This window comes from Rhinatrema bivittatum, chromosome 10 (assembly GCF_901001135.1).
Source record: "Rhinatrema bivittatum chromosome 10, aRhiBiv1.1, whole genome shotgun sequence".
NCBI classification, from domain to species: domain Eukaryota; kingdom Metazoa; phylum Chordata; class Amphibia; order Gymnophiona; family Rhinatrematidae; genus Rhinatrema; species Rhinatrema bivittatum.
Genome location: NC_042624.1, coordinates 97,485,736 through 97,508,057, shown reverse-complemented (window position 1 = coordinate 97,508,057; position 22,322 = coordinate 97,485,736). Strand labels below are relative to the sequence as shown.

Here is a 22,322-nt window from a genome sequence, read left to right as displayed (position 1 = left end):
AAAGTGATTTAAGAAAGCTTGGTCGAAGACATGGCAGCTGGGATTCAAAGCCAAGAAGTGCAGAGTCATGCATCTGAAGTGCGGTAATCCAGAGAGAGGGACCTTGGGGTAATAGTGACTGGCGATCTGAAGGTGGCAAAGCAATGTGACAAGGCAATAGCTAAAGCCAGAAGAATGCTCGGCTGCTTAGAAAGAAGAATAACCAGTAAGAAAAAGGAGGTGATAACTCCCTTGTACAGGTCCTTGGTGAGCCTCAGCTGGAGTACTGTTTTTCAGCTCTGGAGACTGTATCTCAAAAAGGATAGAGATATGATGGAGGCAGTCCAGAGAAGGGTGACCAAAATGGTGTGGGAGAAGCTGAAGAGAGGAGTTGCAGGGAAGACATAATATAGACCTTCAGATACCTGAAAGGTTTTAATGATGCATAATCCTCAAACCTTTTCCATTGGAAAGGAAATAGTAGAACCAGGGGTCACGATATGAAACTCCAAGGGGGACGGCTCAAAACCAACATCAGGAAATATTTCTTCAAGGAGAGGGTGGTGCATCTTTTGCAATTTACTTTAAATATTACTTTGCAGGTAATAATCTTTCTAGATCAAATAACTGGCATTTTACACATGAAACTGTTGATTGTGACATATTTTGGTCGGCCTGGTCCTTAAAAAAGGACACTCTTAGCCTTTGAGAATTATTGATTCATTCAATAATTCATTTGGCTCCAGACAAACTTTATAAAATATCTTGTAACAAGCCGTAAAGCCCGTTAAAACGGGCTACATCCCTCTGTCTCTCACCTCCCCCTCATTCTCTCTCCCCTCACTCTTCACCACCCCCCTCCCCCACCCACTCCTCTCCACCCTCCCTCTCCTCTCACTCAGTCCCCCCTCTCCCTCACTCCCTCCCACTCAGTCCCCCCTCTCCCTCCCTCCCACTCAGTCCCCCTCTCCCTCCCTCCCTCTCACTCAGTCCCCCTCTCCCTCCCTCCCTCCCTCCCACTCACTCAGTCCCCCTCTCCCTCCCTCCCTTCACCCACCTCCATTTCCTCCCGGCGCCGTAAGCGCGACTTCCCGCAACCCTCACCCGGCTCCATTAACTCCTCCCGCTCCTGCCGGCAGATCTCGGGGGGGGGGGCGCGGGAGTGACACCCCCCCCCGAGATCTGCCGGCAGATCTGGGGAGGAGAAGCAGCGGCACCGCGCGCGCGCGCGGCGCCTCTGCTTCTCCTCCCGCTCCTGCGGCCCCACCGCCATTTTTTTTTTCTGATCGACATCCTTGCCCGCACATGCGCAGTAGAGCTGCGCTCTACTGCGCATTTGCGGGCCGTCGGTCACAGGCCATTTATAAGGTAGATGGAAAGGTAGTTCCTTGGTTCAACAAAGAACTAATTGAGAAAAAAAGAGTGATATGAGAGGCAGAGAGAAAATGATCATGACACCCATTGCCTTTTAATAAAGATAATTTTGTTTCTCTTTGTAATGATTATTAATGGCTTTTTAATAAATTAAAAAAGAGTTGTAGAATAAGCAATTAAGAAATTCATTAAATAAATCAAAGGAATTGTTTCTTAAGGTAAAACATCTAACTTCCCAAATTTGGCTTCTGTCAAAATTGAAATTAGTTTTGAAGAATTTGGAATTTTTTGTGTATATAAGACCGATACTTTACTGCAAAATCTAGTAATTCTTTGCTTACTGTTGGAAAATGTACTGCTGTCTGTTCTACTTCCAAATTTTGGGATACTTTTGAATTGCCATCAACAATAGAAATTGAAAAGCTATTGTATCAATTAACGTCCTCTTGATCCATGTTCAATGGGATTACTAATTTTGGATAAAGACCATTTCCTGCAACCTAATACCAAGATAATACGCAGATCATTAAATGAAGGAATTTTTCCTGAGGCTTACATTGTGCATCCAGTTTTAAAACATGGGCCACTTCCAAAGGAGGCCTGTACAAGTTACAGGCCTATTTCCAATTTGCCATCAATCACTAAAATTTTAGAAAAGGTGGTGCTTCGCCAACTAACAGAATTTCTGGATGAGCATAATATTCTAATCTTACATCAAAGTGGGTTTTGAAAAGGGCACAGTACATAGACCTTATTGATCTCTGAATCTGATTATCTACTTTGTACTGTAGAAACTAAGGGCCTCATTTTCCAATATCACATTGGTATCGCATGCGATACCAAAAAGGGGTGTACCTTATGCTAATAAGCATGTGTATCGCGAATTGCACTATCAGCTATGCGAAAGGCTGTTATCGCAAGTTGCACTATTAGCCCAATTTGGGCTACATATCACGGTTCACGATGTCTCCTGACAGGCCTGTTTCAGTATGATGGAGAGAGAGAGCCTAGTAACTCGAGGTGAGGTTTAAGTATTAGTGTAGGGGGTTAGGGGCCACTTTCACATTCAACGTGAGACGTACAAACAGAACAGTGGTCTCTTGTGAAGATTTGATGACCTTCGGAGTGAGGAAACTCACTCCAAGATGAGATTTGTGCAATGTTCTCTCACCCTAGCTTGATGGACTCTCTACCTGGGTAACAACAAGCTAGGTGGAGAGAACATTGCACAAATCTCATCTTGGAGTGAGTTTCCTCACTCCGAAGGTCATCAAATCTTCACAAGAGAACACTGTTCTGTTCGTACGTCTCACGTTGAATGTGAAAGTGGCCCCTAACCCCCTACACTAATACTTAAACCTCACCTCGAGTTACTAGGTGGGCCTCCCATAGGGATACAAATACCTGTCTAGGGAGGAGGCACTATAGCAAGAGTCTCTCTCTCTGAAATTAAAAATTTGCATTCGCAAACCACGTTAACTGCTGTTAGCGCGGTTTGCGGAATTATCGCATGCAGTAACTCCTTGGAAAATGAGGCCCTAAATGAGCAGTTGTAACTGTTTTTTTAGATATTAGTGCCGCCTTTGAAACTGTCAATTATCAACAATTGTTCTTTCATGGTTCTCTTCTTCATTATTATCAAGAAAATGTCAGGTTAGAAGCAGCCAGCACTATTCTTCATGATGTGCCTGAGAGAACCATACCGGTTGCAACCTTATTTAATATTTTCATCAGTCCTTTGACAGAAATTCTAGAGAAATGCATCCTTTTTTATAAAATGTATGCTGACGATATACAGCTGTTTTTTTCCAGCTCAAAAAGATGTTTTACTTAAATTATATTCAATTAATGAATGTGTGCAACAAAGAAAGTGCTGGATGTCTTCTAACTACTTATTTTTTGAATTTGAAGAAAACCGAGTCTATGTGGATTTCCTACGCATCTCCCCTGAGTCGTGTACAGTTATCAATTGATGGTCTTTCCGTTCCATTTATTGACTCTGTATGGCATTTAGGTTTTCATCTAGATGCTAATCTAAGCTTTACTTCACATATACATAAATTATTGCAAACAAGTTTATATAAATTATGTCGTTTGAGGAAACTGCATTACATTTTATCAAGAGAAGATTTTAGAACTGTGATTCAAACCTATTTATTTTCAGTACTGGATTATGGGAATTTTATATTTATTGGTTTATCAAAATGCTATTTAAAATCTCTTCAGCTTCTGCAGAATGCCGCAGCATCTATTTATTTTAAAATGTTTATATACCGCTTTTACAAATATAGGGGGTCATTTTCTAAGCTTGCCGGGGGTGGGGAGGAGGTGGGGCAGGGAGGAGGCGGAAGCAGCGGTATCTTCGCTGGCAGCGATAAGGTAAGTTACGTTATCGTCACCAGTAGTGCGCCCAATAGCACCAGCTTTCACGGTGGCGCTATTGGGTGCGAAAGCCGGCAGTGCTCACACCGCAGTGGTGCAATCGCTGCCGGCTTTCGCAGGCCCTCCCCCCCTGCCCCGGTTACCACTGGGTTCATCATTCTCTGCGAGAATGGAAAATCCAGGCCATGGTTTGTGTGCCTCATTTGTCCTGTGCAATGTTTACTCCTCCTTGGGGAATTTTGTGCAAAAAAATTTGAAATTCTGTGAACAAAAACTTAAAATTCTGCATACTTTATATTGGTCAAAATAGCACAATTTAAATGACAGTCTTTAAGTAATTACATTTTAAATTAATACAGAAAAATGTTATTACTTAAAGATGCAGAATTTTAAATAATTTGAGCAGAATTTCCCTAGACATTCACTGTAACAGTGTCCCTTCCACTCTCTCCCTACTCCCCTGGCAACTTTGCCCTCTCAGGCCCCAACTCCTCCACCTTCCAGTATCACTCCCCTCCACCTCTAGGCTCAACCCCTTCCACTCTATCGCCACTCCCAGAGTTTGACCCCATTCTCAGTATTGCCTACAGGCTCCCTCTCTTTCTCACACACACACATCCCTTCATACAGGGTCCCTCTCTCTTGCATACACACCCACACAAGCTCCCTTTCTCTCTCACGCATACACCCTCACACAGGCTACCTATGTTTCACACATACACAATCTCTTCACACAGGCTAGCACCTTTACATACACACGATCCCTTTTTCAAATACACCAGCTCCAAATCTCTCACACATACACACAATCTCCTCATATAGGCTCCCTCTCTCTGGCACCAACACTCAAGCACCCCCCCTACTCTCTCATCTCGCCTGTTCTCTCTCTCACCCCCTGCTCTCCCCCGTTCTCGCTCTCACCCCCCCTCCCCCTGCTCTCTCACCCCCCCTCCCCCTTCCCCTCCTCTCACACTCCCTCCCCCTCACCCCCTCCTCCCTCTCACATACACACCCACTCTCACTGGGGCCTTCATCTTCGCCCATGGCACACCGGGGCCATCATCTTCCCAATGATTCCCAGGTGCTTATCCCAGGGATAAGCAATGGATTCCTGCAATTCCAACTTAATAATGGTTTATGGACTTTTCCTCTAGGAACTTGTCCAAATCTTTTTTAAATGCAGCTACACTAAGTGCTTTCACCAAATCCTCCAACAACAAATTCCAGAACTTATGTGTTGAGTAAATAAATATTTTCTCTTATTAGTTTCAAATGTCAACTTAACTTCATTGTGTATCCCCTAGTCTTTGTACTTTTTAGAAAGAATAAACAATCGATTCACATTTAATTGTTCTACTCCACTTATTATTTTATAGACATCTATCATATTTATTTTATTTATTTTTTAAATGTTTCTATACCGCTTAAAACATTTTTCCTACACGGTTTACAGTAAAATCTTAAGCAATAAATTTAAAAATAGTAGACATTAAAAAAAACATAAAACAATAAATATTAAAAAAAAAAATCAACAATTACAATAAGGGAAAATTATCTAAGACATCAAAAAGGGGAGAAATCCAAAAGTTTCTATCCAAAATATCTCGCGCTGGGTAGTGTTGTCACTGGTCTTGCTTCCTCTAGGGTGTAGAGGGGTTGTTCACAGGTCTCCAGCCCCTGCTCTCAGGATTGGAGGGGTTGCTCCTTTCCAAAGCACAGGGTGTTCCCTAGACTATTCTAAAAACTACAAAAAATTTCAGACTCTATAAAAGGGAGGCAGACACTCTCAGACAGGGAATATACTGAGAAGGGATCTTCCTCTGAATGCAAAAAAATACTAGGCTGGGTTAGTGGGCCCAACTCTGCAGGGAGAAATGAAAAAAAAAAAAAAGATAAAAAATTAAACCAGCTCCTTACTCCTCAAAACCTAACTCAAACCGAAACCCCACCATCTACCTCTAGCTCCGCCTATGCCCCTGAGATATCCAATCAGTCAGCTCAGTGGAGAGACTGAGGGGCTGATGCAATAAAAGCATGCGGTAAAACAGGTGCTCGTGTTGAGCGCCTGTTTTCTTAACGCACGCACATCCACAGCCCCTGGGTGCCCGATGCAGTATGTAAATTAGTGGCCGCGCTAAAAAGGACGCTCAAGGGACAAATTGTATGTCCCTAGCACTGAAAAGCACCAGGCATCCTGGAGATGTGGCTTTGTGCGGGTTAGGAAACAGAGGCTCATTAGGAGTGTCCATTTCATCCTGCCACAGATAACTCATACTCACAATATACACACATGCCTGCAGTGTGTATATCGTGCATGTACCCCCAATTTTTTAATTTTTTTTTTTTTATCAAGGCCTTCTGGTTTTTTTTACATTTCAATCCCCCCAAGCAGTGGATCTTAGTATTGAAACAATACTAAGTATGAAGAACCACTGACAGATTTGTTTTTTCTTGAGCCTGTGACTCGCGATATGACTTAATGCTAGCTCTGGAGCTGGCATTAATTTTGCTGCATCAATGAGTGTGTGTTAGACGCTGGGGGATTTTTTGCATCAGGGGGAATGGCTAATAGCTTCATCTACATGGCATTTACATGTGATGAGCGCTATTAGCTATGCACTTGTTTTGATGCACGTTTTGGACATGCTAATCCCCTTATTGCATTGGGAGTTATTCTAGCACGGCCAATTGCGCGTTAAGCTGTGCACTAAGCTGAGTGCACTAAGTTTGCATCAGCCCCTGAAAGAGAATGGAAATCATATGCTGTTACTAGTCCGGATGGTAAAGGACCTATGGCCATCTAGTAACATACAGAAGGGTTGGTCACAATATCTTTCTGTCATACTGTAAATTACACAATCTGTTGCTACTGAGGAGATTTTCAGTATACATAAGCTCATATACTCAGAAAAATGACAAGGACTTTCTCAAGAAAATATAAAAACAATAGTTATACTATTTCAATTCAAAGCAAAATGACATTTCACAGTTAAAAGTTTGTAATAATGTGTTAACTTGATAAATTGTTGATTTTTATGACACTTTTTATTTGTATATAATTTAAATGTTTAAAAACAAACAATGTGGTTTCAATCAAAAAATTGACTTTTTTGAATAATCAGAGGTGTGAAACTTTATGCAAATTTGCCTCAGAATCTTGAAAAAATCTGCAGATTTGTCTGAAACCATGCTTCCAGGTTTTCTTTGCTAGTTTTCTTAAAAAAAAAAAAAAAAAAAGTTTATGTATTTGCATTGTTTCTCACACTCTTCAACCTACCACAACCAAATTTTCAGGATAAGTGCAGCTATATAAAAACTGGAAATAACGTTTTCCCTTATGGATCTAACCCAAAATTGAAAAAATAAAAAGTAGCTTTTAGGGAAAAATGCTCATACCAATTGCTCTTCAATTCTTTTTCTTACTTGCTGTCAATTGTAATTAAGCAATACTATGACTTATTCTGTATGGACAAATTATATTCAGTCACAAAGATAACTTAGATGTTTAAAAAACAAACATGCATCCTTTGCTGTAACACGAACTTCGGAATAGAGTACGAAACCCCCGAGACGGAAGGAGCCGACAGACTGCACCGCTGAGCGCATGCGCAATAGCTGGGCATTGTGGGATACCTCAACCCTGCAAGACTTGGTTTAGTCGCTGTCTTATGGCGGCGGTTCGGCGAGCGTACTAACGGTTTCACCAGCCTTGTTTTACGAGCAAGTCCGTTGGGATACCCATCAAAATTAAATACGATTACACGTAGATTACTAATTTGGTATTTTACTTTTTATATTTAATGTGTTGAAGCAGGGAAAAGAGAAATGAGTTCCAGCACCGACGTGATCCAGGTGACGAACGTCTCCCCCAGCGCTAGCTCGGAGCAGATGAAAACTCTCTTCGGATTCCTAGGAAAAATCGAGGAGCTGCGACTTTTCCCGCCCGAGTACGTACATGACTGGCTGCTGTGTGCAACGGGGGTCGGCGGCTCATGTTTCGTCGCCTGCGGCTTTGACAGGAAGGCCCTGTGGCCTAGGCCTGCGCGAAGCTGCCTCGTTATGGTGACGTACGCGTTTTACGCGCGGCCACGGGGCGAAGGGGGGAGGGAGTGTGCTCCTAGAACGGGCAGTCTTGCTCGCCTCCACCTTCTCCCTATTTACCTTCCCCAGGCCCGAGCGCCTCTGCCGATCTGTTTGGCAGATTTCTGAAACCCGATACAGCTCATGAGCTCGGGTTTTGTTTTGCAGTATTAAGCGATTATGGTATGACAGGTGATACGGAAAAACGATTGTTCACGGCAAGAAAATTCTCTCCAAGATACATTTCAATTTCCAGTATGGGATGTTGCACAAGGTTTCAAGCCGTTGTCAGTACCCTATAAGCTTTACTTTGCTCCAGTGGGACTTTTAGACAGATTGGTAAACAGTTACACGATTGAAAGAAATACTTAAGCACAGGCGAGCATAGCCGACTGTCTCATTTCATATTTAGTTTTACATTTAAGTTTCTATTGTGGTATTTTTTTAGAAATTTATATAGTCCCAGTAATTTCAAGAGAACTTTGGATATCATGAATTACACATCCCAAATAAACGAGCGTCCCAAGTATTCCTTAAAATTTAAAAAAATTGTTCTAAACCGAACCCTGTCTTGACAAACCTATTTTGCATTATAGTAAATGTTTTACTTCATACAGTAGGATGGAATATGTCCCGGCCATAATTATGGCTGTTCATGTTTAGGGAAATAAATATTGTAGTTCTTGAGATGAACTATTTGTATTGTAGGTAGACATATTCAACCCAGTTGTTAATGAACATATGTTTGTTCTGTGTTTACAAAATCTTTTGTTTTCATCTACATATTAACACACAGTTATTGTTGGTCTGTGTATGAAATTATACTTTGTGAACAGTATTTTCATTAAAATTTGATAGGAACACTGTCAGATTTCTAGTCATATTGTCATCACCAGGAGAGAAAAAATATTCAAGAACCTTAAGTGTCAACCAAAAATTTTCAGAGCCAGGGGATTTTTTTCCAGGGGGTTCCCGTCCGCCCCCCCCCCCCCCCCCCCCCTAATATTTACTTTTTTACACTCTTGGCTATTTTGCTTTTTATTTTGGTTGTTTATTTTCTTTCTTATTTTGCTTTTTCTTTATTTTTATTTTTATCTTTTTTTTTTTGTTCTTTGCTTCCCACTTCACCAAGTACACTTCTTCATCTTAAACTTCCTTCAGGAGCCCTCTTCCTTCCCCCTCTACACTATCTGCCTACAACCCTGTTTTCTTTGCAGCCTCTTTCCCTGCTTCCAGGCACTCTTCTTCCCCTCTATCAAGATGCTCTTCCAGGTCCAGTGCAAGAATATTTGGTGCCCCAGACAAACCTTTGGTCATGTACCCCTTCCCCAATTTAAAGGTAAATTTTAAAAGGGATGCACCAATTTGATATCAGCACGCAGGTGCTCACTCGCACATGCAAGGAGGGGGTATTTTGTAATAAACGCGCGGCAATGCGATCGGGCCGTTCCCAGTCCGCTCCAATAAAGGAGCTGACTGGGAGGGAACTTCCCTAACCTATCCTTCTGGGCCTTCTACTGGTTTGATTTTGCTGCTGCACCCCCTCAACATTTTTTTTTTGACAGTTTAGGCAACTGCCTAGTTTTCCTAATGGAAGAATTGGCCCTGTTCTTACTTCTCCCAACCCGGCAGCTTCTGCTTCCAGGCTCATTCTCAACCCCGCCATCTCTTTCAGCTACTTCCCTTCTCTCCAGGAGCCTTCCTTTCTATCTTTATCCTTCTCTGACTCTGCTCCTAAGTGGTCCAAGCCATTTGATTTATGCATGACTAGTTCCGGTAGTAAGTAATCGCTGTAGAACTTACACATTTCTTCATGTCCAAAAATTATTAGGTAACATTTTCTTTATCATATTGTTCGATGTATTTGATATCAGAACATCAGTCTCTCTATAATTATTGTTATGCAAGTGATCCTTCCATCTTTAAAGTTAAATGGTGGCCTGAACAAAAGTTCTAACTGAATTAGCTTTAGTGACAGTGTACCATACAGAGGAAATTTTCAAAGCCATTTACCTGAGTAAATAAAAATTGCCCCTTCCTGCCTGACTATAAAAGTATATGCAGGCTTCCATAACTCACATATTTAAGTTGGGATAGTAAAATAGAATGCATGCATTTGATTTTCAAAGGTATGCATGTTATTTTGTGCTCCTTTTTTTTCCCCCTCTCCCAGCTGCTTACTGCTAATTTTCATAGGAAAACAATGCGTTGCTCCCTTTAGAAAATTGGCTTTAATGTATATAGGCTAAAAGTACCCACATAAGTAGCAGTCTGCAGACTATTCAAAATTTTCCCCAAATTATCGCATATCTCTTTTTAACTTATAAAATGAGCTTACTATTTTAAAATACTCAACAGTAACATTGTACATTACCAAAGGGGTAAGTATTCACTAGTGGAAGAAATGGATAATGTAAGCTATAAAATAAATTCTTTGATTATTATATCATTAGTTCCCAGGTCTGATCCTTTAGATACCCTAACAGGTCTGATTTTAAGAAGATATATGTAACATATATCTCTAGACACACAGCTTGAATATTCATGAGGTATATCTGTATATATGTGGTCTAAACCAAGTTGATTTGAAAATTGTGTTCATAAAACTGCACTTGTTTAGTGGTCTTAAGGACCAAATTGGAAATCACTTACATGAGGTATGTGTTCTGAAGTATTTGCTTAATACAACAAGAAATGGGTCATTTCAGGTCTTGTACATCAGCAGACATTCAGAAATTCATAGAAAAACTATACTGGTATACTACTTTTCAGTCCTTTAGTAAGAACATAAGAAGGTGCCATACTGGATGAGATCAAGGGTCTATCAAGCCCAGCATCCTGTTTACAACAGTGGCCAATCCAGAATACAGCTACCTGGCAGTACTCAAACATTAAATAGATCCCATGCTACTAATGCCTGTAATAAACAGTGGCTATTTCCTAAGTCTACTTGACTAATAGCAGTTTATGGACATCTCCTTCAGGAACTTGTCCAAACCATTTTTAAACCCAGATAAGCTAATTTCCTTAACCATGTCCTCTGGCAATGAATTCCAGAGTGTGTCATTTGGGCTTAAACTAGGTACCAAGCTTCTAGCAGAAACATGCTGTAATCTTTAGTTGGTAGCCATCCCTGGCTTAAATTATTCAGATTGCAGAGGCACAGCTGTAGGTGATAGCATGTTTGTTCTAACATTATTTTTCACTGATTACACTGTCTCAAGTCCTTGCAACATAAATATGAGTTGAAATGCATCATATTATGCAATGTATTTTTTTCTGTTTGTAATAATTTGGAGCATATTTAACAAATTCGGAATCCTAAAATGACACTTTTAACCTGCATAAATTATGGAAGTGAAACAGTGTATCTTGATCCATTGTTTTCTTAAAATAGCCATTTTATTTGAGAGAGATGTGGCTGGCTGTCATCTTTCTGCCTGGCATGTAGGGCGGGTATATCCTCCTGTTTTCCTTTGTTGCTCAGTTTTTCTGTGTTATAGCAAATATCTGATAGCTGATTTAGCTGCCTAACCTTTTTAGTCAACATTCTGATTTCAAAGTGATTTACACAGGTAAAAAGCATTTCACCCATCTGAAAATTTCCCAGCTTCAATGCAGCTAAGTTTTTATGTAGGTTTTTTTTTCTTTTTTTGACCCAGAAATGTTCTGCTCCTTTGCAGTTGGAACCAGGTCTAGGATCTGCCATGAAGAACCTTCATTCACAACTATCTTATTTTTTCCCTCCATCTCTCCCCCAACGTTCCCAGTCTGGTTATTGTGGTGACGATCAGGGGCTGGGTGCCAGGCTCCAGGTCTCCCTCCAGAACCCTATAATCATGGACCTTGCAACCAGCCACTAGGTATCACCTTCACCAGTGGCCACAGCTGTCTCACCCCAGGGGATGTGATTGTTGCCTCCATAGCATCGCCAGTCTCAGGGATTGAACCAGGGACAACCAGTGTGGCAGTGCATAGCACTTGCCACTGGACTAGCCCTACATGATGTCCTTCAACATGCTGCATTGAGGGTTATTCCTGAGGGTGTATTTAGTTTGGGGAAGGGAAAATATGTGCATAGATTACATTTTAAATCTTCGTGCATATTCTTCCTGCTAAATTCTATTCATGGAAAAAGCAGTGCAAGTGACTGCGCATACTTTTTAATCATGGCAAGTTTTAAAGTGAAAGACCTCATGTACTACTGCTTTGAAAATTGCTGCAAAGCCCATAAGTAAGAAGTACACATGATCTTTGTCCTCATGCAGTTTAAAAATTGCCCCATAAAACATAATTTAAAAGGTTGACACCAGTGTCTGTTAATAAACTATAAAAAGTATTCCAGTATTGCAAAGAAAAGATAAATGATGATAATATTAAAACAATATTTAATATGCCTTATTTTTATTTTGTGGGTTTCATAGAAATGGCAAGGCACATGAGAAAATACTGTTAGAATTGTTGAATACTTATTTTATTTAATGTATTTTTTTAAATGCATTCTCTGGAGCATATTAAACCAGTGATTAGTAGTATAAAGTGCGTTCATTCCTGGGAATGTATCTTAAATAAAAACATTGGTTTGCTTTTTGTCTTTAGCAGTGTTTTACCTCATGTGCCACTATATTTAGGGAGCTAGTTGGCGATCATCCCTGAGATCTGCTTTTCCAGTACAGGAGCCAGGAAACTTGCTTAACTACTGTTTTTGTCATGTGAATGTGGCCTAAAGATGAATGAACATTTATGGCCAGATCCAAACTGTTGTAGTCATTGAGGATGGCCAGTTCTAGGCTGGCTGCTATAGTTTGAATTACGCCATTTGTTCTTTATCTAGAGCCATGTGATCTGCATCTTGTGTTTGTCCATTGCATAAGTGTGTATTGTTCTTTTTTTTTTTTTCCTTTTGCTATTCTCTGTATAGTATGGGCTAGTATTTTAAGAAAACAAGCTCTGACTGCTGTTGGTGGCCTTTGTGTAATCTGTTGGTAGTCGATGTCCCGTTTCTGGTGAGTTTGTGTGTCAGTATCCTAAAGCCAGTATCACAGTACTTATTAATTGCCACCCAGACTGAAATGTCAGCAAAGCCTGACACAGAATGGGTATGGAACTTGAAGTCCCTTGTTTTAATCCTTTGAAGTATTCCCTCTAGAATACCATTTAATTACATGAACTGGACAAAATGGAATAGGTTGCATAGCACTACTTAATATGGACAGCTACTGTTCTGGAGAGGTTTTTTTTTATAGAAAATTTAGATTTTGATACAGCCCCTATAACAGTCGCATGTATTTTGGAATGTACAGCAGTTAATTCTATACGAGATTTAAAATATTGACAGGGAAAATAGGGAGACAACATGAATGGAAATAGTCCTGCCATCAGATAAAACAGTGTAGTTCTGCAGGTGCTGTATGCTTGCATCCTTCCCTGCAGGTACTGCATGATTGATTTTGCTTGATAACAGGGTTTTGATGCTTGTAATAGATTGACTTCCTAGTTTACACAGTGGTACACCAGTACAACCATTTTTCAGTTTTGTCAAGTTTAAATAAGACACTATTAATATGTGGAGAGACAGGAAACAAAATCAGGTGGAGACAGAGAAATATGGAGAGACTATAGATAGCATAGTAACTTAAGTACCAAGAGTACAGTAAAACTTCAATTCTCTGTCTCCATCTGCTGGAAGGGGAGAAAAACCTAACCATCCTGATAACTTTGGGGTAAGGAAAATTATTTTTTTTATTGAAAAACTGTCTCAAATGGTTAAAATATTTGTCCATAAGATTCCCAAATAATCTGTTTTTCAAGGTATTCAAATGGATATTAATCTGGTTTGTAGACAGTATGTTTGCAGGTGTGTCTCAGATTGTTCATTGTAGATTTTCTAAACATATTGGGGAGTTTTATGGACTGGATTTGGTAACTACTTACTGAGTTAAACTGATATGTGCTACTACAGTCTGAGTAAAGCTTAGCTCCCTGTGCTGATCTGTTTTAGTATGAGCTCATTCTTGAATTTAATATACATTCTAGGTTTATTGTTTCTAGTTATCTTGAGTCAGAATTCATTATCTGGTTTCTCTGAGAATATTTTGATAGCAGATTGTGGTGAATTTCATTATGCTTGATGTTACCTGTTTGAAATAAGGAAAATTATTGGAGCTGCCTTAATAACTTTCATTTACTTTTCCCTTTTAGTGATTCTCCTTTGCCTGTAACATCCCGTGTCTGTTTTGTAAAGTTCAATGATCCTGACTCGGCAATTGTGGCCCAGCATCTGACAAACACTGTATTCGTTGACAGAGCTCTGATAGTCGTTCCATATGCAGAAGGTTTGTGAATTGTTTAACATTTATAAGGCCATCAGAATATTGCAGTTTATTTCATCGTAGTTTTGTGCGAATAGCTTTTGAAAAAATAAGACAATATTTGTAAACTGAATAAATACCCTTGGTCCTTGGTATACTGGTATCACAGTGTTAACTTCAAAACACTTTGATGTCATAATGGACATGACATAATTCTTTGATTGAAGTTCTATTTTTAAGACATTAATGCGATATACATTTTTTTTTTTTTTTAAATATTACCTGATTCCATTTCCTCACAATGTCTTAATGACTTCCTAAGTTTCAATTAAATAATTTATTTAATACAAAACAGTGAGACCTGCATCTATTTAAGAATTATTTTTCAGATATGCATTCGGATAAATATAATTTAAATCTGTAGCATTTTGCATTCATTGATGTCCTTTGAACATGACATTCATTTTCCAGTCTACCAAGGGGTTGGATTGATTGTGCTTTATCATGAAATCAGGATAACTTCCAGATGGTGCCAGATGGGCACTGGTTGTTTTATATTTCCACTTTTTTGTGTGCGCAGCCTTGCTATATTTCTTAGAATCTTATCAAATAATAAACTCTTTTCTCTGTTATTTGTGTGTGTGATTTTTGTAGTGGAGAAGGCAAATGCAAAGCCCTTCCAGATGGCTGAAAACAGTGGGTCCTCTGCAGCTACAGGGGATTCTAGACATTAACTAAAGGCCAGCAAGCACTCAAGTCCCCAAGTGTTTTTCTGGTGTAACCACTTGTTAACTACATTTTTCTCTCTTGTTTTTTTCACATTTTAGGATGTTACCTTAATAAGAAAAAGAATTAAGTTGGGGTATCATATTTTATGTGCACATTTTGTTATATCAAATAAGACATTGGGATTTTACAGAGGTTATATTACATTATACTAGATATCCATTACAATAGGGATTCTCAGAACTGTTTCAAGAGTTACTCTAAAAATACATCCAAAATCACTAAAAGGGAGAGCACACCACCCAAAATAGTCCGAAAATGAATGGCAAAGTTGGGGAGGTTTTTTGGGTTTTTTTTTACACTCTGGGCTTGATGCGTAATTTGGCAAGAGTATTGGATTATTGGTAGAGAAAAGAATACAATCTCTTTTTTTTTTTTTTTTTTTTGTTAAACATTTGTTGCACAAGTTTTAAAATATAGTTCAGAGAAAGTGGAAGATGGTAATTTTGAAGAGGAGCTGCAGTTTTATTGTTTGAATGCAGATGGTTGGTAGAAAAACGACTGCATTAGAAATGCTGATTCATGCATCATTAAAGCATGCTAGAGTAACTGCACATGGACATCTGCTTTTAAGGGAAAGGAATCTTAACTGAGTGTGCTAGAATTAGTGATGGGTAATGTTCATTTTATGTCAGTTTTTTTTTTTTGTTTTTTTTTGTGTGTCTGGTAGATGACAACCCAGTTCTTTAGAGAGAATGTACCTCATTTAATCTGTTTTTGAATTTGATAAAAGATGTTAGGTGGAGAAATAATGTTTGTAAGTTATGTGATTATTGTATTTGCTACTGTAGTGACTTTTGTGAGTTAATTTCACTTGAGTTACTTTTCAGTGATGTTTTAGTTTTAGAGAAGCAGAACTGTGGCCATGATATAACACATTGCAACACAGTCTGCTTTTTATCACTTGCTGATATGTTCCTCTAGGGAGTCGGGGGAGAGAATCTGTAGGCGTTCAAGATGTATAGCAGTTTTGTGATTTGGAGACTGTGTTGGAATGAAAACCAGATTCGTGATTGTGTGGCTAATTTCACCCATTATTTCTCTTTCTTCTTCTTTTATCTGGTGCACTATTAATGTTACCCATTACTAAAGTAAAAGCTTCTTAATAGTTGCATTTCCACAGATATAGATTCTGTATCAAGATGCATTATAGAATTTAGATGGTTTGGTGTCAGCTGTTGCTTTCTGTTTTTATAGAACTATACTCAAATGTCTACGGTAAGGCATAGTACTTTTTGCAACCTTTTATTATGAAATATTTGGAAAGCTGGAGTTGGGAATTCAGGTGCTTTGGATAATGTTTGTTTTTTTTTTGTCTGTTTCTTTTTCTTTCATTTCTACACATTCATGCAGTATTTCATGGTTCTAACAAAGCAGCAGTAAAAAAAAATCTTGACGCATGAAAATTAACTGGTGAGGGGCCTCATTGCTTTTTAATTATAGTTTTATTAAATATTTTAATCAGAGGTTCAGATGCATGATTTTTATTGGATTTATAGTTTTATGCTTTGTCTCCCGATAAGACTGAAAGGATTTGTGTGGCGTGTCAGTAATGTTGTATTCTCAGAACAGAAGCAATACCTGTGACAATTACTGGTCATTGGGCTACCTTTTGACAAAAATTGGTGGCTAGACCAGTTGATAGGTCACCACTGACCCCCTAAATTTCAGCAACACTAAGCGTACTAGTTTGATATAAAATTTCTATATCGTTTCTTTGAGACATATTTATGCATGCACAAATTTCCATGACCTATTATAGGCATTTGTTGCATTGTATGATGCCCAAGACTTCAATGACCTTTCTTTTCCCCCCTCCCCCCATCCCTTACTACAATCCTTGGTGCCTAAGTTGATGACAGCTCAGCGACACAGGCAAGATAACAGTGCTGTGTATTATACATTTGTTTATATTAGCAGCAGCTCTCAGTATAGGTGGAAGGAACCATTACCTTTATTTAACAGTGGTTTTTCTTTTTTGTTGTTGTGTTTTACAGTTCTTTTCCCTGGTTCAGCCTGAACTATATACCAGGCCCTGCTGAAAATACCACCCAACAGTTTTCTTCTGCAGCTTATCCAGTTTCTCTTAAGTGCCCTGTACATATTGTATGTTTTATGATGAGATGCAGTTTTTTAATGTGCAGTGAAAGAAACATTACTGGTATTTGCAAATCAATAGTTAAATTGTATAACTGAACTCTCATTTTGGGGGCTTGGGCACATTAATAGATTAATCCATCTGCTGTTGGATATAATATAAATTTTCTACACAAGTGCCTGTCTCATTAGGACGCCTGTATGGATTGTCCTCCAAACAGACTAGGACCTAGAATCTGCGAAACTTGCCTTAGCTGATTTCAGTCGATTGTGCCAGACTTTTTTGGAAGTGGCAGTTTAGTATTTTTTTGGTGCGGTAGCTATGGCACACATTGGGACTTTCTTTTGAGTTGTACAGCACAGGTAAGGAATGTGCCACAGTACACACACAGTGTGTATGCAGAGATTGCAGAGACTTTCATATACTTCTGATGAGTCGGCAAAAGCCCTATGCTTGATTCAACACTATTTCCTTACATACTACTTTTTAATTTTTACAAAATTTGTACGGTAGGTGTAAAAGAGAGAAAAATCATAGTGAACTGTACCATATTAACCCCTAAATCAAACTTTTTTTGTCTTGTGTATCTTGATTTTTCTGTGTGCTTTATAGTGAAGCAGCCGACACGAGTCGTTGTTCATAAAACAGCTTTTGAAAGTTGAGAGCACACCCCCGGAGAACCGACTGTGCTTGCTTACGTTTGGTTCATGACTTAAAAATCGAGTACAGGTGATGAAATCTTGGCAGTGTTAACAAAAAAAAAAGTAGTGTGTATTGTGCTATTTTTTTTTTACTCTAGAAACTTAACCATTTGTAAGGCAAGGGGAAGCAGTCAAATTATCACACATTGAAGTCTCATACTGATATAAAATTAATGATAAGTATTGCTAGAAATCGTTTTATGTTTTAGCCAGAATATGTACTTTCAGCAAACTCAAGTGGTGTATCAGGGAGACGTTTACTGGGCGTATTTGTGTGTTCTGTTTTTAAATAGAATGTGTTCTAATGGTGGGATGTTTCTCTGCAGGAGTAATTCCTGATGAGACTAAGGCTTTGTCTCTATTGGCCCCAGCTAATGCAGTGGCAGGCCTTATGCCTGGAGGTGGACTCCTGCCTACTCCAAACCCACTTGCTCAGGTATGTATTTCCTTGAGTTGGAAAGAAAGTGTCTGTTTAAATGTATATCTCAAGATGGCCGCATGCTAAGGGTGATGCTCCGTTGGTGTTCCCCCTTGTCTTTAGTTAGAAATAAAAGGAAATTAATTCTTACCTTTTGTAACGGGTAAGAGGCAGGGTAGGGCCAGAGCGTTCTCTGATGTTTCGGTGGGTTCGCCCTTACTTTGCCCGATTTTTACCATCATGTTATCTGGAGCCAAGAGCCTTCTATCAGCTCTGTTGAGGTGTCCTTTCGCTAGCAACGCCGGACCATGAGTCATCTTTCTCTTTGAGACAGTGTCGCGCTCCTCTTCAGCCTGCCCCCCCCCCCCCCTGCGGGTGGTGCTGACACTATTTCTTTGCTCCCATCACACACCGAAGAACACACATAGCCGGCAGTTTCAGCGTTGGAGTTGCCAGCATGGAGGAGACAAGTTATGGAGCTGGCTGCCTATCTGTTATTTCCTCTGCTCATACGATGGCTGGGACTGGTAGAACGATTTCTACTGAGGTAATCGTTGTACCACTGGCTAAACCCCAAACATCACTTTAGATATAATTTGGGAAGCTATCGCCAATTTATCTAACCAGGTCTCATGGTTTGTTTCACAACAGCATGAACTTTCTAATTCATTTTATGCTTCTTAGTCTCAGTTACTTGAAATTAAATCTCAAGTGGATACTCTGGAGACCAAGGGGGTCACTTTACAAAATTCAATTGATACTATTTCAGCTGGACACCTGTTTTTGCAAAATAAAATGGAAAATTTGGAAAATGTCATAATTTTAGGATTATAAATTCCTCCCCCCCCCCCCCCCCAAAAAAAAAGGCTTACTATCTCCCAAATTTGAAAGTTTCTCTTCCGATTGATACATCTACAGATGTTGGCCCCATTTGAATCTTCTCATCTCTCTTCCTTTCTTGAAAATTCAACGGGAGAAGCTGTTGTGCCTTCTATTTTACTTCTTATCTTTGCCTTGGATTCTGATCGGGACTTTTATTTTGGAAATATTTTTTCGTAAGAGAGACATTTCTTTCCTAGGGTTAAAGATTCATATGCTCCCAGATGTATGTAAAGTAACTCGATCTAAAAGGAAGTGATTTCTGCTGCTGCCTTGGTTGAGGCATGGCTGGGGTTAGATACCCCGTTTAGCCGTTTTCCCAGAGCTGCTGCTTCTGCCGGTGAGTAGGGGGATTAACCGGTGGGCCGGTCCCTCCCCCTTGCACCCTGAGATGGCATAATTCCTCGGGGGGGTGGGGGGGGGGCTGCCTGTGCTGCGTTTGAGGTCCCAGGGGCGGTTTTCCCCCTGGGTGGCTGCGTGTCAGCGTTTTTTGAAAAAAAAAAAACAAAAACAAATCTTGTTTTGCTACCGTGCGCACATGTTTCCCGGGGCTCTGGAAGGGCGATTTTCGTCGCTTTTTTAGGCCTCGTGCTCGCTCCCTGTCTGCGGGCATGCCGCGGGGTTCGCCGTGTTCAGCATGCGATGGCCTTTGTACACGATGCCTCCTGGGAGGGATTGTCGGGGAGCAGCAGCAGGCCGTTTTCGGCGAGCTCCCAGGGCACAGGGAGGAATTTGTGCCTCTGCCGGCCTGCCCCGTCCCCATCTAGCGTGGGAGCGTGGCCATTTTGCCTCCACCATGCTCCAGTGGAGGGCTGGATGCAGGGGTTTGGGATTACTTGCAGGTGCTTGGTTCTATGGCGTCTACTCTAGAATTAGTCCCTTGGGCCTTTGCTGATATGAGACCCTTGCAGAGGGCGTTACTTTCTCGTTGGGACCTGAAGTTGGAAGAGTTCCAAATCCGATTGCCGCTCTTAGAACCTGCCAGGTCCAGTCTCCGTTGGTGGATTCCGGCCCACGTGCAGCGTGGAATGGACCTGGAAGAGCCCCAGTGGGTGGTCGTGACGACAGACGCCAGCCTTTCTGGCTGGGGTGCGGTTTGCCAGTTGAAGGCAGCACAGGGCTGTTGGATAGGGCAGCAGGCAAAATGGTCCATAAATCGCTTGGAAACCAGGGCAGTACATCTGGCGTTGCGCAGTTTCTTTCCTGGTGAGCCATCGATCAATGCGAGTATTGTCAAACTATGCAACAACAGTGGCTTACATCAATCTTCAGGGGGGGAACCAGAAGTCGTCCAGTGGCATTGGAAGCCAATCGGCTAATGCTCTGGGCGGAGCGCCATCTGGTCCGGCTGGCAGCTTCCCACATAGCCGGGGTCGACGACGTTCAGGTGGATTTTCTCAGTCGCCAGCATCTCAAGCCCGGAGAATGGAAACTTTTCAAGGAGGCGATACATCTCATGACTCGTTGGTGGGGTGTTCCTCGCCTGGACCTGATGGCGACTCAGAGAAATGCGAAGGCAGCTCGGTTCTTCAGTTGCAGGAGGGAACACTGGGCAGAAGGTGTCGACGCTTTGGTCCTGCCGTGGCCTTGCGACATTCTGCTCTATGTTCCTCCCTGGCCGTTGGTGGCCAAGGTCTTGCGAAGGATAGAGGCTCACAGAGGCTCAGTCGCTCTCGTTGCTCCGGAGTGGCCACAGCGGCCATGGTTTGCAGATCTGATCAACTTAGTGGTGGACGGTCCTCTTCGGCTCAGTCATCTACCGAATCTTCTTCGGCAAGGTCCAGTATTTTTCGATCAAGTGGATCGCTTTTGTCTAGCAGCTTTGCTTATGAGAGGCGGCAGTTGAGGACGAAAGGTTATACGGATTCAGTTATTTCCACCCTCCTGCAAGCGCAAAAAAGTCTACCTTTGCTCACCTATGCTCGATTCCTGGTGTAGCGGGTTGAGTGTGTCCCCGCAGCACACCTCAATTGTCCATATTCTGGCGTTCTTACAGGAGGGTCTGAAGAAAGGCTTGGCATGCAGTTCTCTCAGGGTTCAAGTAGCGGCCCTGGGATGTTTGCGGGGGAAGATTGACGGGACATCCCTGGCGGCTCATCCAGATGTAACGCGTTTCCTTAGAGGTGCTAAACATTTGAACCCTCCGGTTCATCCAGTGTGTCCTTGGAGTTTGAATCTGGTTCTCCGTGGCTTGTGCAGTCTTCCGTTTGAGCCTTTGAAACAGGCCACCTTGAAAGACTTGACACTTAAGACGATTTTCCTGGTGACTATCACTTCGGCATGGCGCATCTGTGAGCTTCAAGCAGTGTCATGTAGGGAACCTTTTCTCCGGATTTCGGATTCAGGGGTATCCCTTAGGATGGTGCCCTCCTTTCTACCGAAGGTTGTGTTGGAGTTTCATTTGAATCAGACCGTGGAGTTGCCTGCCTTCACGGATTTGGATCGGAATTCGCCTCAGGCTCGCAACTTGTGAAGATTAGATGTGCGGCGGATTCTGCTTCACTATCTGGAGGTAACCAATGCTTTTCGTTTGTCTGATCATCTGTTCATCTTATGGAGTGGTCCTAAGAAAGGACATACGGCAGCTAAAGCCACTATTACCCAATGATTGAAGGAAGCCATAACTTCGACATATATATGTCTTGGGCGCGCAGTACCGGAAGGTTTAAAAGCGCATTCAATTCGATCTCAGGCGGCGTCTTGGGCGGAGAGTCAGTTTATTTCGCCGCAGGAAATTTGCAGAGCGGCTACTTAGAAATCTTTACACACTTTTGCTAAGCATTACCGTTTGGACGTCCGTGCTCCGGATGGCGACTGTTTTGGCAGTAGTGTTCTTCGAGCGGGACTCTCCAGGTCCCACCCCATTTAGGGCAGCTTGGGTATATCCCAGCGGTCTGGACTGATCCTGGTACAGGGAAAGGAAAATTGGGTTCTTACCTGCTAATTTTTGTTCCTGTAGTACCAAAGATCAGTCCAGACGCCCGCCCATGGAATCTGGAGAGTCTGTTCGCTATTGCTTTTTGTTCTGCAGAATATTCTCAAGTGGACAGCATTTACATTGCATATGGAAGTACTTCCTCCATGTACATAAGTTCCGGAAGTTATGCAGTTTTTCATTAGGTGGTTTGATATAGCCATTGGTTCTTATGTTGAGGTTATGGTATGTTTCTTTCTGCTATGGTATGGATTATACTGAAGGATCACAGGTAGCACATCAGGGTAAGGGGGGGGGGGTGCCTTTCAGTTTTTTCTCTGACTCCATCTGCTGGAAGGGAGACAACCCAGCGGTCTGGACTGATCCTTGGTACTACAGG

At 41.3% G+C, this 22,322-nt stretch overlaps 1 protein-coding gene across 2 annotated transcripts in view; it reads left to right on the top strand.

Moving 5' to 3' along the window:
* The first annotated feature begins 7,370 nt into the window (after positions 1-7,370).
* Positions 7,371-22,322, top strand: part of SRSF11 (serine and arginine rich splicing factor 11) — a 147,824-nt gene continuing 132,872 nt past the window's right edge. Inside the window, exons 1-4 of one of the 2 annotated variants that reach the window (XM_029618373.1) lie at positions 7,371-7,459; positions 7,547-7,682; positions 14,017-14,150; positions 18,038-18,147. In XM_029618373.1, the coding sequence (XP_029474233.1) occupies positions 7,561-7,682; positions 14,017-14,150; positions 18,038-18,147 (366 nt within the window). In that variant the 5' untranslated portion in view covers positions 7,371-7,459; positions 7,547-7,560. Of the gene's footprint in view, positions 7,460-7,546; positions 7,683-12,736; positions 12,822-14,016; positions 14,151-18,037; positions 18,148-22,322 lie in introns of those variants that run through there. The other variant, XM_029618374.1, reaches the window with a different exon arrangement.